At 36.2% G+C, this 17,733-nt stretch overlaps 1 protein-coding gene across 9 annotated transcripts in view; it reads right to left on the reverse strand.

Moving 5' to 3' along the window:
• UTRN (utrophin) overlaps positions 1-17,733 on the reverse strand; it is a 463,108-nt gene that overhangs the window by 94,086 nt on the left and 351,289 nt on the right. For all 9 annotated transcript variants that reach the window (XM_088795414.1, XM_088795413.1, XM_088795412.1 and 6 more), the window contains one exon: positions 4,231-4,499. In XM_088795414.1, coding sequence (XP_088651540.1) covers positions 4,231-4,499 — 269 coding nt within the window. The remainder of the gene's footprint in view (positions 1-4,230; positions 4,500-17,733) is intronic.

Below are 17,733 nucleotides of genomic sequence, written 5' to 3' on the forward strand. Positions count from 1 at the left end.
TATATTCTTAATGTCCCCCACGCAGAATGGAAGCTTCTTGAGAACAGATAGCCTGCAGTGTTCAGCACAAAGTTTGTAATACAAGAGGGGCAGAACTTCTTTCTATTGACAAAAGCCCACAACAATGATATTTGAGGCAAGATTAAGCCAATATGAAATTGGGAACAGAATTGGATTCTAAAAAAAAAACCACTGTATTTTGTATTTCTTTGGTACATCACAAAATTAGAGTTAACCATGTACCAAACTTACCTTATAGGTATTAGGAGTTGTGAACATACTGTTAGCATCAGCCCTCAGGTTTTATCATTTCTATAATCCCCTCCCTTAAGAGACGAGGCGTAGGTTTGTGAGCCCCCTTTCTTCTCCTCTGTCACCACTCTAAGTTTAGTTAATGAAATGATATGTATTAAAGTACTTTGAAGACCATGAGGTTTTATTAAAACACTGCAAGTATTAATTTGGCTTTCTCCTTATGAGTAATAAAAAGAAAGCCTCTTTAACCACTTCCCTCCTGCCTTCTCTCTTCCAACATTTTTCTAATTACCCTATATAACTCCTCCTTATATAACACCTATAGGCTAAAAATAATCATTATGGTTGATAAATATGAAAGTAATATTAAGACTATAACTTTATTTTTTAAAAGAAATTAATTCTAGTTAAATCAGAAAATATGTTTTAGTATTTCAAAATATTGGAATATGCCCAAAAGCCACATGAAGACGTTCAAGGTGGAAAGTCAGAAGGGACAGCCTGGAGCCAGAGTGGGAGTAAAAAATATGGACTTTGGAGGTAGCCGTGTATCAATGACATTTGAAACAGTGAGCAGGAAAGCCAACGTGCAAAAGGCAGGAAATACCATCAGAATTCTAAAGACTTCAGCATTTCAAAAGCTGGAAGAAGAAGGCAAGCCCACATAGACATGTGAATTGCTGCAAAATGGAAAGAGAAGGAATTCAGAGTCGTGATGGTCTTTCTCCATGGCTTGCAGATGTTGGTCTTTTGTGGATGATGGAAAGGGCACACACAAAAGATGCACCAACACAATTCAATGAGAAAAGCAGTTATATCATTAACATTTTGTTAACATAACATAGGTCTAAGGAATTAATAATTGAAATAGAAGCATAGGATAGAGAAAAGTGGGAGTTAGGGTGGGGAAAGAGAATTTTTCAGCCTGGACTTTGGAGAGAACTGACGTGCTCAAAATTCAGCTTGAGAATAATTACAGAACTCAAATCCTTCAAGGTTTCTTCAGTTGTGATTTTAATGTTATACATTAATATTCTCTCCTTGAGTACCTTGGGGGACTCGAGAATTTTAATCAGCCTTTAAAATCAATGTCTTTGTGAAATACCAAAATGGAGGTATTCAAGATTAAAAATGAGGTGCTAGAAAATGTTTTCAGATATATATACTCAAATAGCCAGATTTCTTTCAAAAGGTGATTTAAAATATTTTAATTCCATTGAACTTGAAGACAGATTTTTAAAAATCTGTAGTAAGAAGTTTTAACTTTTCCTCTATAAAATTAATGTTTTCCTCTTACAAACCACACTTGAAAACTTTAAAAGATCTTTGACAAACAAGATCTGTAGGTTTTGTTTTTGTTGTTCTGGTCAAGTGTATTATGGCAATAAGAAATCTATTAAGAGAGTTTATCTTTGGGCTTTTAACAGCTTCCGAACTAAGGGGCTTGAAAGAAAGCAAGTTTTAAAATAATTTCGGATCTCCCATGTGTTCTAGTATAAAGAAGCAATTTATCATGTTTTGGCTGCATGTTCCTATAGAAGAATAAAGGTCTATGCAGTCTTCCCTGCTATAAAAACAGAAACATCTGCTAGTATTAAAGGTGCTGACTGGAAGCCTGGTGGCAGATGTGATCCCAAACCCATCTCCTGTCAGAAGGTGTGTATTCTGCAAATAAGACTGACTGAGAATAATTTGGGGCAGTTAAAATTATTTGATTACCCCAAAGATTTTGTTTCCCAGTTGCTTTGGCGTATTTAATAATATTTAGCAATCATCAGTGCTTATTTTCATCTGCCTATATAGCTCCAATGGGACTTGGGATATACTTTAGAACACATGTGAAACACCCTAGAGTTTGAGTCCATTTTACTTGGTTTAATGAAATTTGAGCTTTTATTTTATTTTTTCCTAATAAAATTGTTAAAAATATTTTAACCCACAGTTTATTCCTTTCCCTTAAACATTAATTGTAGTTTTACTAGCTTTCCACTTTAGCAGTGATTTTTTTTTTTAATTTTTATTTTATTAAATTTATTGGGGTGACAATTGTTAGTAAAATTACATAGATTTCAGGTGTACAATTCTGTATTACATCATCTATAAATCCCATTGTGTGTTCATCACCAGCAGTGATTTGAAGAAAAGGATTTGGATGCAGAGGTGGATAATTTCTTTACTCAAATGGGATTAACAACTCTAAAACTTTTTGGTCTTTAATAACCCCAGATACAACTGTTCATTTTTCATCCATCATTAATCATCCTATATTAAAAGCTGATACTTTCAAATTCAAATGGATAAATTCTTGTTCCAACCAAGAGGCATTTTGCAGTCCAAAAGAACATACTTTTTGTAAACCACTGACTTAAATATCTGTATTTAAAACCATTTTTTTAAAATACAAGAAGTGTGTCACTTCCAAAGAAGCTTTATTTTCAATTGGTTATTCTACACTCAGATCCACCCATGGAAATGGTTTTTAGTGTACTAGAGCTCTAGGAAGAAAACTTGTTAATTCACAGGGTAGCTGGAAACTCATGTATATTTAAAATGAAAGATGGCAGGTACCAATACTCTTTTAGTAATAGTATTTTTTAAGTTTAAAATTTAATATGTAACTTTTAAATCTTTGAATTGAAACAGTTGATCGAAATTGTACTTAATAACATAATTATGAATGAGGTCTCTACGATAAAAGAGAAGAGCAGAAAAAAATCAGGAAAACTCTACCACTTACTGGCTCTGTGGGCTTCAGCAACATCTTCAGTTTCATCATTTGTAAAATGAGCACAATAATAATACCTATCTTCTTAAGTTAGTGTGAGGATTAAGAGAGACATATATGTAAACTGGCTAAGAACAGTTCTTGGTATATAGTAAGCCTCAATAAATGCTAGGTATTATATTATTCCTATGTCTAAATACATATGCATACACACACACACACACACACACACACACACACACACACATATGTATTTATTCATGTAATTTGCCGAAGTATTAGGTTAATTTCCTAGTCCCTGCTTCTCTTCCCATTCAGCCACATGCAGAAGTACAAAGGGAGAGTGTTATCCAATATAGGTGTACAAAACAGGCATGTCTTTTGCAATAAAAGTCCCATTCATGATAGATATTGTCAGTTTAACACCTTCTGATTTTTCGTTGGTTTATTTTTTGATTTGATTTATGACTACCCAGTATATACTTTACTATGCTATTATAAATCCCACTACCTGCTAAATCTGTTATTTGTGCCTCTTACTGCCCAAATTCCATTAACTTTGTTTTCTGGATATGTTCTGGAATATGGGAGCCAAAGGGGGTCTAGAAGGCAGGTCTAACATCCTTAACTTTGGGCAATTCCTGAATAGTAAGAGAATTTATAACTAAATGAATCCTCATTAATAGACTCAGACAATGAGATAAAATGTATAGAGAAGAATTCCCTGTAAAACAGTGTGCTTTTGATTCAAACTCTAAATCCAACTACCAATTTACAGGAAACGCAGAGTGGAGAGGAACTTGCCAGACTACACCATGTGGATGCCTTTCTGCAAAATCCAAGCTGTGAGAAACACTATAAAACAAATAACTCATTGTTTCCTTAACAAATGCATTGAAAAAATAAAAAGATAGAGGGGAAATCTGGATATTAAAAGAGACTTTAAAAAAAATTTTAACCAACTGTTTAGGGGATGCACAGTTGAGTGGGGAAAAAAAAAGGAATACAAATGAAAGCAAATTATTGTAAAAGTCACATTAGTTGCTATTTGAGGGACAAGGGGTTTTGATGGTGAGGGGCATATGGAAAACATCTGTTGTGACTGGAAATGCTGATTTTGGTAGGGGCTGTAATGGTGTTGACCTTATAACAATCCCTTATAACAATACATATATGTAGCTCTCTTTACTTGTGTTCTATTAGCAATAAAACATTTCCTAAAAGCCTCCATCTGAGGCAGTGGCACTGACCATCGTTTTCCCAATGTGGTCCTGCAGCGAGTCGATGAGCAAGTCTCCCACGGGCTTCCAGCCATTGCGCACAGCCTCGGCCTCCTTCATATCAGCATCCAGGTCGTCCATGGCTCCTTGTAGGTCTCTGAGTTTCTCGAGTGCTTTGTCCACTTGCTTTTGCCAATTACTAGTAATAGCATTTAGACTTTCCCATTTCTCCTTAACTTCAGAAGACTGTTTGCGCATGGCTTTGGCAATCTTTTGGGCTCTCTCCTCAGGAGTCAATTCTGTGATTTAAAAAAAAACACAAAAAAAAACAATGGTTGGAAACCTGGTCAACTCTATATCTTTTATAGCCAAGTGTGAAGACCACCTTTCAAAAGGTTGTTACCATGTATAGATGATGTATTACAGAATTGTACACTTGAAACCTGTGTAACTTTATTAACCATTGCCACCCCAATAAACTTTAATTTAAAAAAAAAAGTTGTTAACAGGGTACACGGAGACAGAATTGCACCAAACGGGGGAAGAAAAAAATTTCTCCATACTTCCTCTACTAATTCCATGCTATTTCTCAAAAGAAGAAAATAGTTACTCAGAGTAATAAGCGGCCCAGTGGTTTTGGTGACTTTTGAATTTTAATGTATTTGCAAACCTTGAACTGTCACAATATAAGTCAAGAAATAAACCAACTTTTCTTTAACATAAATTTAGTTATGTAAAATCCAAACACAGTTTTTCATTTCATTGTCTTTAAGAGAAATGGGAAGTATAATTAAGAGAGACAGAGCTTTAGGATATGAGGAAAAACTGAGAAAATAAGATTAATTTATCATGTTTCTAAAAAAAAAAATAAGTAACTGAAGACAAATAACATATTATAGATACTTTATCATTGCTGAGTCTATTTGGCAATTCATCTTTAATACAGGGCATTTTCTGTAGTCTAGAATGAGTGTAGCACATCACAAACATTTCAAGAGGAAAGTAGCAAGATTGCAACTGCCATCCTAAATATTTATCAGAGCAAGGGGGTTTCCAGAATGTCTGAAGTACAGTTACATTTTAAGACCGGTAAGGGCAGGCATAATTCAAGGCCCTGCCTCAGGTAAGGGGCAGGAAGAAAGACTAAGGGTCTAGAAGATAAGCAAAGGATACAGACAGAAATGAAAGTCAAGTTCAAAACCAAGGGTCAGAAACAGAGATGAGAAGCTGACAAGACAAGGGCAGAGGAATGTGATGGACACAGAGCACTCTCAAAGCAGGTTAGATAGATCACCATCTAAACCCTCCTGGGTTTCACCACCCTCAACAGCCAAGGTTGTTCTGCTTGTCTACTGGAAACATAGAGACAGGTCAGAAACATACAATCAAGGTATATTGTCGATCAATTTAAGATAGAAATGCATATTCTTCTTTGTGATAACATCCCATCTTTTAGTACCGCATTTCCCTGCAAATAAGATCTAGCCGGACCATCAGCTCTAATACGTCTTTTGGAGCAAAAATTAATACAAGACCCGGTCTTACTTTACTAAAAGTAAAATAAGACTGGGTCTTATACAACATAACATAACATAACATAACATAACATAACATAACATAACATAACATAACATAACATAACATAACATAACATAACATAACATAACATAACATAACATAACATAACATAACATATACAAGGTCTTCTATTAATTTTTGCTCCGAAAGACGCATTAGAGCTAATAGTCCGGCTAGGTCTCATTTTCGGGGAAACACGGTTTCAGTCACATCAGCAGCATCCACTTCACCTCAAAATATTCCAAACCATCGGAAAATGAACTGGGGTTCATCAAACTTCCTGGTATGGTGAACTTCCTGGTAAGAGGAACTGAAACAATCTCTTCTAAACTGTAACTTTCACACTCAACATAAATGTATCTGCCTGTCTTCATTTAACTATTATTTAAAAGTCAAGTTAAAGGGGACAGAACACATATTTTTACCAATCTAAATTTCCGGATATCAATATTTAGACTTAAAAGCAGCACTAATAAATCTATGGGACCCAAATGGACTATGAAGAATTTCGTAACCACAGACCTCTGAGTTGCCCTACTGAAGTGCCATAAGGTTATAGAGAGACTTGAATAATCCCTCGGCAACTGAATTGATTACAAGAATAAAAAGTGTTATGATAATATACCAGTAAAAGAGAAATATGGAAAATAAATGAATTAGAGACCCAGCTTCAAGGAATGCTTAAGCTGAGATACAGTTCAGTACAACAGTCAGGGGAAGAATCAGGAAACCTGGAGAAAAGTCCTCAAACATGCCACATGGCAGGATTTCAAGGTTCCTAAGAAAAAACTCTGGGAGAAAAGGTATGTCATCAGGCAAACCTTATTTGAAACCTTACACCTTCAAGATATTTAGAAAATGATAATATATAATACTTATATATATAGTTTATTTTATATACATATAAAATGTTATGCGTGAGATGGAAAAAAAAATTCTTAAATAGCCTGATAAGAAAAGAAGTTGATCATTTTTATAATGGCAACACCTGTATTTGTTAATAAGTCACTTGGGCTTTTTCAAAGATACGAGTATATTTTCAGCCCTTGTGTTTCACTTTTGTAAAAAGAAAGAAAAAAAAAGTACAGGCCCAATTTCCAAACAGACAACTTAATTATGATGATTTTCCTTGGATAAAGTAAAAACTGTTTCTGAGTCAGTCATTGACTAACCTGGCAGGGAAACACACAGTTTCTTTGTCCTATAACAAAATACCCGACATTGGCTGTGACTTTGTCTTCTCTTAACATAAAATCTTTTGATTGAGCAGTCCTTTTGTAGTATTTATTATATAATCCCTACTCAAACAGCTATTCAGAAAAAAATACAAACTCTATGTTCAATTCACCATCTGTTTGCCAGAAAGGAAACATATTAACTAATCAAGAGTCAGAATAAAAGTGCCTCCTATTGCAGCAGCAATCTCAGCTTAATGCATAACTTTAAACTGAGAACAGTGAGGTACATAACCAAACAAAAACTTTCCAGAACATTTGTGAAACGGGTAATAAGCTGCAACATGTGAAATATCAACTTACGACAATTTGGAGTATGGAACTAGAAAAACAAAGTAAAATAGCAAAAAAGCAGAAAAGATGGAAATAATTACATTGAAAAATCCTCTCGTTATTTGAAAATCAAAGGACAAAGTTTGTTTCAAATTTCATGAAAATATATTTTGTGATGAATTCTAGGACTTTCAAGCAAGAGTGGAGAATCTTCTCGATCAGTGGTTCTGAATTCTGGTGACATATTAGAAACCACGTGAGAGTTGGTTTATTTGTGTTTTGTTTGTTTTTAAATGCTGATCCCCAGGGACCCTACTCCAAAATATTAAAAATTTATAATTTAGTTGGTCTAGGATGAAGGGCAGCATGGATGTATTTTAAAAGCTCCTCAGGTGATTGTAATGTGCTGCCAGGACAGAATACTGGTTTATAAACCAGTACCTTTTAAGCCAGTCCACTGGCTTATAAATCGATTTCTCTGGTCCCTTCTGCTGACACTCAACAGTATTTCCACTCAAGTGAGTGCTGTCATTCCCACGCAGAGCAGAGCCACTAACATTGAAGACAAGAGAGGAGGTGAAGCTCAGTGAGAAGAGGGTAATCTCGTTTGCATTTGAAAAGGCAGTAATAGAGGCTAATCCAGAGACTACGGAACCGGCAGCATAAAACGAAGTAAATTTACTGACAATCCTCAGACCAGAAATGCTTTCCCCTATCACTCTCCCACTCCTTATAAGTGTGTGTGTCTGTGGGGGAGAACTTTGTTTCATGCTCCGTTCTTCAATCATTCTTCAGTTCTCCTCCCTTCAGGTCTTTCCATTTAACCGGCCAAATACTGAGGGTGGCATTACATTTAATTTCTATATTTATATTCTTGTATTATAGACTTGATATAATATAATATACTGGAAATATTACATATATTTCATATTTATGCAATTTAAAATAGCAATTTATTGTGTTACAAAGATATTTAAGAAAGAATAGATAACTATCTTTTAGGAAGAAGGAAGAGAAAGAAGAAGAAAAGAATGACCAATCCTGAAGTTTTCTCTCTTGTCCAGTTGTCTTTATCCTACAAATATGCAAATCAGTTGGACAGTATTTACAACACGTTTTCTTTTATATCTCGGGGAGAAAGACTGCAATATGGCTCACAGACATACAGGTAGAAAACCAGCCTGGATCAGGAGCAGAGACTAGAATTTGTCATCAGTCCTGTGCCCACCTTGCCCCCTGCTCTGAAGCAAGCCACATGACCTGCACTTCCCAGTTGTAACAAGTGGAACCCTATTTTTTCATGTTGGGTAAACATTTTATACCTAGGAGCTCTTTTACCTCTAAAATTCAATTATATAAGAAAGGCAAAGCTGCCATAAGAAATCATACCAGTAGAGGAAAAAAACATCTCCCTCGGTGTACTTATGCAAAAAAATTCTTTTAACTTAAAAAGAAGAAAGTCTTTTAACTTAACTTTCATGTTTCATCCATGAAATAATGATAGAAATCTATCAGAATAAGCTCAGTGTTATTTTTAATAAAGATTTCCCATTTATTGTATTTTCTTCTCAATTATGGTACTGACAATTATCTCCATTGCGACTTTTTATTCTTAGAGTATAAAGCCTTATGTCATGTGTGTCTTTCCATCTTGGTTTTGCAGACTTCTGTCTAGAGACGGGTTGTCCTCAAGGTATAATTACTGAATTGAATTGGCTCAAATGGAATTTTTAGCATTAGTCTTTATTGAGAAAGTTCGACTTCATAATTTTAAATGAAAATCTTTCTACTTATTTTTCCTTCTTCCTCCTCACACCCATGTAAAGAATTTATAAAAAGGCTTTTACAGTGAAAGGCAATGTTTTACAGTCATTTCAAGTGTCATTCCAAATATCTTATTTGTTCTATTTGCTTTCTTTTTGCATGTATGTATAATCGTACTGTTGTATTCCATCAAGAGATGAAAAACAACTTTTAAGAAAAACAAATACAGAAAAACACATATAAAAAATATAGAAAAATATTCTCCAGAGTAGCATCTTCACTCCTGTACAATGTGGAGCAAGGAAAGATTAGGATATCATATGCCAGTTCCAAAACTACCTAATTATGTAATCATAGATATCGTCCTTTTCCCTTTGAACCTCTGTTAATTTTTATAAAGCTATTGGCACATACCTGGCACACAGTAGGGCTTCAAAAAAAAGTTAATTTCTTTCAGTCCTTCTATTATTATATTACTAAATCTGGGAGGTTTAGACACCTGTAGAGATTTTCACATAAGCAAACCAAGTTGATTGGACAAGAATTCAAGGAAAAAAACAATGCATCCCCAAATTCCTAAAGATTCAACTTGCCCTATCTCTCTCTCTTCACCCTCTCCTCCGTTTCTCCCTGCTCCTCTCTCTCCTTCTTCATGACCAAAAGATGCTTCTCATTAAAATAATGGGAAATCTTCTGAAAATCTCTTCTGATTGCGTAATTAAGATCAACTTAATCTCTTTGAAATGATCAGTGTTTAAGAGGACCCTGCCCACTGCCTTTTCTGTACGGTGACTGATGACAACAATTTATTATGAACCTGATTACAAGTACATCATCAAGTGTCATTAGCTGATTACTGTAATGTTTCTAATTATGTTCATCTAATAAATGATAAAGATGATGACAGTAAGAGGCTACTCAGAGTAGATTAACAAGCTAACGTGTAGCCTAAATCTTTCAGCAGGGCTATGATAAAGACGATATGGACCCATCCATGCTGCCAAGGGACTCCTCAAATCCTTTTAATAAAGGCAGGGTTGGGGGGTGGGGGGGGATTAGAGCTGAGAACATGAACAGATGCATTTGGGAAAAAGCAAACTCCAAAATAAAGAGTATCTTCCACAATACCAAAATGCAAGATATCAACGGTGGTGGGGGAATGAGAGGGGAAGAGTATGGAGAAGAAAAAGGAATGTAGATCACACTGTGGAGGGAGATAAATGGCCCCTCTGACCAGTAGTTAATGAAGGTAGAACTAGAGACCGAACTCTTCTAAGTTATACTCTTCCTGGAAAGTGGGCCAAAGTAAATAAACCCAGCGTTGAGCTGAGGAAGAAGAAAGATGATTAACCTCCAAGGAAAGGAGCAGGAATAGCACGGAGTCCCTAGAACAGACCTCGCTAAGGAACCTGAGATCTAGCTTTCGATTTTCTGTAACTGAATATTCCCTGCATTTCCTCACACTAATGGTAGTTTTGTAACTCAATCAAGTAAGATATTTGTGCTGCACAGCAGCAGGCAGAGCACTGGGGGCAGCAGGGTAATACTGAGAGGGAAGAAGAGAAGATGGGAAAGGAAGTTCCAGGAGGGCAAGGATATGTCTGTTCACTGCTGTGACTATCCCCTGACATGTAGCCAGCATTCATTACGTATTTGTTAAATAAATGAATAAATCTCTATACAATATCTTTGACTTGAAAAAACAAATCCTCCCATTTCTCCTTCAAGAATTGAAGGACAGGAGTCTCAGATTAAAATTAAAAGTCTTTCATTTCTTGCTGCACTACTTCCCATCTCTCCCCTGGCTGCTTCCCTGAGGAACACCACAGCTAATGATTGATCAAGCTACGCAAGAAGTCCTGAGCTTTCCTCCCAACCTAAGCCCTTCCTATAAAAGAAGTTAGGTATGTCTCATATTTATAAACTGCCCCAATAAGTGAGGAGTTTAACCGAAGAAGAGACTTTATATCTTTGCTAGGATTACACTGTAAAAAATGGCAAACCCTCTAATTCACTCTGGAAGATCCCAGCTTTCAAGAAGAACAAAAACAACAAAGTAAGTACACCACCACATTAAAAGAGTTGAGTATCCTCCTATTCTTTATGTTGAAATCTGAAAGTAACATCCCAGATGATGATTACAATAAAATACATACATGTAAATTATTACCATCTTTTTATGATGCAAATGTGATTTATGGATGGTTGTAACAGTGATTAGAGAACATAACAGATGTGAACAATTAATTTAAGATGTTGTGTCCATAAAACTAACCTTTGTTATCATATAATTCTTCATCAAGAATGTTGATTTGTTTATTTAAATCAGATTTCATTACACGGTATTCATTAGCAGGCCAAAAAGTTTTGAAATTTTTCCCCAATCAATGGGCTTACTGAGCCAGCTCATTACACATGTATTTTTGAGAAGTTAAAGACTAGATTCGTTACATTCACCCATATATTATGAGCTTTAAAATGGGAAGGAACACATTGTTGCTATATAGTTAAGAACACTGGAAAAGACAGTAATATATATTTCTGTGCTCTTTCACACATTACAACTTTACTAATCTAATTTGGACTTGAGACACTAACTAAATTATTGTCTTGATCTATAGGCCTGAAAGCAATTATTGACCTTCCAAGTTTTTATATGAGAATTAAAAAGACAAAGTCTACAATTGTCTAAAAACCTTCTCCCATGATGCTAGGAAATCAGTGAACTGGTTTGTCATTCTATCAAGCAGCCTGATATTTCAGTGAAAAAAAAAGAACAGTAAAGTGCAAAGCAAAGAATTATAAACATATTTAATTATTGCATGAAATATTTTAAAGTATAAAAAATAGAAAATAAAATCATATTTCCACTGAATATCTCAAAGCTCTTATACTTATTGGGGTAGTTAAGATAGTATACTATGGTGGTTAAGTGCAGCAAGTTTCATAGCAAGTCCGAGTGGGTGTGTCAGCTCTGTCACACAAGTGACAGTATGCTTCCAAACCTCTCAAAGCCTCAGTTTCCTTGTCTGTCAAATGAGTGGTAAGAGTAGTCACAGCTCAATAAGTTGTATGAGAATGAAAGGAAACAAGGTATGTGGCATGCTTGGCATGAAGCCCGGCACAGTGTAAGCACCTGATAAATGCTGGCTTGTGAACATCTGTTTACTAATGTTTCTCTCTTCCTTTCTGGGTGTTGATTCTGCCTTCATCTAACATTGTGTTTATACCTGGGGTCTGCCAATCCCAGCAGACCCTGAGCTCCATCTTACTCAAGCTGAGTCAATCAGAGCCCTCTCCTGGAATGCGCTAAACCTAAAGAAGGGCTACCTTTCTCCGGTATGAGGGTGTGAGGTACACAGTCATAAGAAAGCTAAGAAAATGTGGAGAGAGGCAGGAAGGAAGACATGGAGAAAAGGCTTCTGGGTGGTGCTCCAGTCGCTGTGGCCAGCTGTGTCCTCGCCCTTGCTGTAATCTGGTTATGGGGGCTAATCCACTCCCCTTGTACCCATGATTATAGAATGGGATTCTAATTAATAAAGCTGTTATTAGGGAAACAAAAAATGCCCTGTGAACAAAACACCCATTAGTTTTACTAGCCTCACTGCTTAGGTTATGTGTAATTTGGTCTCATTTTATGAGATGAGAGAAAATAACTATTGCCTCCTTTTTAATATAACCTTAAGGCACACTGAGAATAAGTATAAAAGTTACTTCTACTAAACTGCATGTTAATTCCATATTTGTACTCATTTAATAATCGTGAAATGTTATTTGCACAAGTTTGCTAATACTGGCAGAAAATGGACTGACACAGTGGACTGGAAAACGTCACTTATGACTTCTTTGTTATAACATAAAATATATGAGATTTCACATAGAAGAAAAATAGTCCTAATAACTGGCTGTCCGATATATTATGAACATTTAATAATTAAACATTTAATAATTAAAACAGTAAACCCTGAGTTGAAATATTAATTACTACTAAATATACACAGCCAGCTGTCAAAGACCAAAGAGGAAAAATATTAAACTATATATAATTTTTATCTGAAAGATGATTATTATTCACCATTATTCACAGCTACAATAATATACAACTATGTAAAGGTGTGTATGAAAAAACACATATACACCACACTCAACTATAAGTGCATGAACACACTAAAGTAATAGATGGGTGTTTTTTTTTTTGTATGACTATCATTTAAATGAAACAAAAGAAACTAATCAACTACACCAGATTGAAAAAAAAATAATGTTCAGACAGCCTGGAATAAAATAATAGTTGTACTAATAGTAATGCCTAGACAAATAAATTTTAAAGAAGACTAAAGAGAAATTTATGAGCAAAATAATGCGATCATTTTTTTTTGTCTTAAAATCAAAAGCTGAACAGAGGAAAAGAGCTTAACTACATCCACATATACAATGAATTGTACAATTTTGTAATACTTTCAGAGGTGAAATATCCTATTAAAGCGTTAGCAGTTTTACTTAGTAATTGATACCGTAACTCCAAATCATACAATGTGTGTGTGTGTGTGTGTGTGTGTGTGTCCACATCTGCATGTCTATGCACCTGCCTGCATGTATATGTCGTGTGGAGAGAGGCATAAAGATGTAAGGCTCTAACTCCCCTGTGCAAATCTGGCTTTTAACCTAAATTACAGGTAATAAATACGTAAGTAGACACATGTATTCCCCGATTACCTCAAGGGGTTTGGGGGCAGGAATGGGCTAAGGCCAATGGTGCCTGATCCCCAGAGATGTCTTGCTCATCTACCGTCACTAAGCCCGATGTGGTTTTCAAAGAAATTCAAAACTGGGACTGAGAACTTCAAAGCGACATTGGAAGAACATGGGCGAAGCCAAGAAACATCTGTGCAGGGTTAAGAGGGTCTTGACACTGAAAGTCAACAAGGAGCTAGGAGGTCAAAGGCCCATGAGCAGATAGTGAGCGAGAAGAGAGAAAACTGAAGGGATGAGTTAAAAGCCAGCCCCAAACCCCGGGCTTAGGGAAGGGTGCCAGCATAGATGAGTAGTGCCCGGTTCCTGAATCTCTCCTACGTTAACTGATGACCTTGGTCAGCATCACAATATTTTCTTGACCTTTGTGTTTTTATCTCACTTTTCTTTTTTTAACAGAAGGCATACTGTATGATCTGCCCAACTCACTGAGATAAGAGATCTTGAAAGGGGTTCGAAAAGTAAAAGAACAATATAAATGATGATGATACAGTGACATGATATAGATGAAATAAAATGAAGTAGTTCCCTATGGCTCAAACAAGATACACTGACAAAGTTCTGAACTTTGTAAAATTTCTGTAATTATTCGGATAATTTTAGTTCAATTAAAAATTATAATTGACTCTCGCATAATACGGAGGTTAGGGGTGTGGACCCCCACGCATTCAAAAATTGCATATCTTCTTTTTTGATGTCTGATCTTATTTGTTACTAGCCTGCTATTGACCAGAAGCTTTATCACTAACATAAACAGTATTTTGTATGTTAACTGTATTATATACTGTATTCTTACAATAAAGGAAGCTAGAGAAAAGAAAATGTTATTAAGAAACTCATAAAAAAGGGAAAATACATTTACACTATTTATTGAAAAAAATCTGTATGTAAGTGGATCCATGCAGTTCAAACCCATGTCATTCAAGGGTCAATACTTCTGAGAGAGTGGCTTTTCTATGAGCTAATTGGATTTTGACTATGTTTTCTATATAACATCTATCATAGCTGCTCAGATCATTTTTCACACTCGTGGAGATTCTCGATTAATGAGAAAGGTCACTAAGCAAGGGGAGGGCGGAGCTTCAGACACAGATGCTGGTAACAGCCAGAGAGATGACAGGGTGCCAAGGAAGCACAGACAGCGGGGTGTGAAAAGGGCCAGGAAGACACAAGCCTGGTCTGAGGAGGACAGATGAGCAGGGGTTGGGCAGGCAAACGTGGAAGGAGCTGGAAATCAGGTAAGAGGGACCCACAGGCAGAAAAAACAGGATGAGCAACAGGCTAAAGGCAAGTCAGACCACTACCTGCAGAACATCATGAGAAGTTTGGTGCTGAATGGACACTAGCTTGGGACAGAGAGGGGCAGGAGATGCTGCCACACAGCAAAGCTGAGGCCTAATCATTGTGTAGCTTGTACGCTAGATAAAGAAGCTCAGATTCCATCCCAGGGGTTATGGGCGGTTTTCAAACCAAGAACTGGCATTTGCTCAGTTCTGTGTTTTAGATATGTTGTGTCTACGTTGATGGAGAGATACCAACTAATAAAGCACTCTGCAGTCCTAACAAAAAATGGTAAGGGCCTAAATGAGGAAAGTATTATAACATTAGTAGTGATTTTTAAATATTTAAAATACACATACTTGAAAGTTGCTAAGAGAGTAGATCATGGAAGTTCTCACCACAAGGAAAAAATATTTGTAACCATGAAGGGTGATCGATGTTTACTGAACTTATTGTGGTGATCACAAATGCATAATATATATAATTATCAAATCATGACGTTGTACACCTTGAACTCATACAATGTTACATGTCAATTACAGCTCCGTAAAACTGGGGGGAAAAGAAAATATCTAGCAAACATACCTGATGAGATTCTTTGCCAGCAACCGATCATCTGGTTGAACTAATTAGTTTGCTTGTTTTTAATAACACGTATCAATTAACAAATGCCTGAGAACAATTTATACCTGTGCTACTCAGTAATAACATAAACCTCCATAGGCGACCATGAAAAAATATCTATGTATATATACATACGACACTATAATTGATAAAAGAACAAAATTTAAAAAGGAGCCAAGGCTAGAAAGGCATTGAGAGGAAAAAATCATGGAGAGAAGTATTTTCTGGAATAGTTACTTAAAAGTAAAGACATGGATCCATTTTGGTGTGCCTTTATGGCACAGTACACATAGCATACTCAGTATACAAATGTTTATTAAATAGAATTTAAAAATTATGATATGCTTTCTCCCTGCTCCACCCCCTCCAACACTGAGTATTTGGAGCAGCATCACACAAGATAACTAACGTTCAAATGCTCTCTATTTCTGATAGCAGCTCTACACAAGTCGTGGTACACAACGAAAGTATAAAGACTATTATGGACAATTTTCTTTCATTTACTTTTAACAGTAGGTAAAATCAGCCAGCGTTACAGAAAATAATACCAGGAAAGGAAAAAGTATGAAAATTGCTAATCTCAACAACAAGAAACAAAAAAGTCATAAAGTTAAATTAACATGACTTATTTTTTCCCCTTGCTTCCCAAAGATAGCATGTGAACATGGGGCATAGAAACATCCTGAATATAACAGCAAAATAGGAATTCAAAATACATTGTGTGTGTGTGCACGCACGTGTGTGTGTGTGTGTGTGTATGTATGTGTTTTACCTCTTAAACTGACTGACAGTTACTGAGGAGGAAAATTCATAACATAGTGAAGCTTTAGTGATATAATAACACTTTTTTTTACTGCTACAAAATTGCTTATTATAAAAATGTGTCATCTATTCTCTGGAAAGTACTGGGGATGCAAGGAGATGAGAAAAGCAGATTTAAGGCACACTTTAAATTGGTTAAGATGAGACAAGCCAACTTGTTATTTTTCTTCCAAGCTTAAAAAACACAACCCACAATAGAGCCTTCACTCTTGTTGAATTACCTTGGAATGCTCTGCCCAACTTTCCAGGGCCTCTGGAATCTGAACCAGATGGCACGTACAAGCCCCTCACTGCCACCTCCTGTCCAGGCACAAGAGCTTGACCGCCATGCCGGGCTGACCAACTTCCCCAACACACAGCCGCTCAGCTTCTCATGATCCGCCCCAGAGTGGTCAACCCCTCTCCCTGAACCAAATCACTTCCTACCACGCCTGAAAGTGCTCAGCTCAGGCATCCATTCATTCAACAATTATGTAGTAAGCACCTACTATGTGAGCCTGTGTGTGTGTGTGTGTGTGTGTGTGTGTGTGTGTATGATTGATCTATAAGTAATCAAAAGGAATAATTCTTCAAAGGTAGAAATGGCACTTATGAGTGATTTGAAAACTGTGGGGTTTGTTGAAAGGTGGCCACTCAGCAAGGACTTAGGTCCTCAGTGGGCTGCCTGGAAAGACGGAGATCCCACCAGTGGAAAAGAAAAACTAGTGCTAGAAAGATAGTCTGAGTGGTGTGCGTGTGTCCCACAGACACACATATGAAACTAGGTTTAAAGGGTCAAGAAAATCATGACCTTGATGGGAAATTTATTCAGACTGAAGTAGCACTTCCCGAGAATGGCTGAATAGGAAAATGGCCACCTGTCCAAACATCTGATTCAGTTCCAGCTACAGTCAAAGAAAGCATTTTCCAACTGTACTTCCCTTACAAGCAAAAAATCTTCATGCATTACACTGATGGACAGAGCATGAGGCGGTCTTCCAGGCTGGCTTTTACTATGTAAAGTAAATGATTGAAAACTTTTTTGAACGGCATGTTTATTTTAAAAAATGCATCAGAATGCTTTTACTGCCAACAATGCAAAAATCATACTAAAGATAAATGCTGATGCCAAAATTCATCTCTTAAATTTACTATGTGATTTACTGCTGTTTGTTAGTAAGGTAGTTACTATTTCAATCTTAAGCCAAAGTACATAAATAGTACA

Source organism: Rhinolophus sinicus, chromosome 2 (assembly GCF_057876585.1).
Source record: "Rhinolophus sinicus isolate RSI-liver-muscle chromosome 2, RSI-T2T, whole genome shotgun sequence".
Classification (NCBI taxonomy): domain Eukaryota; kingdom Metazoa; phylum Chordata; class Mammalia; order Chiroptera; family Rhinolophidae; genus Rhinolophus; species Rhinolophus sinicus.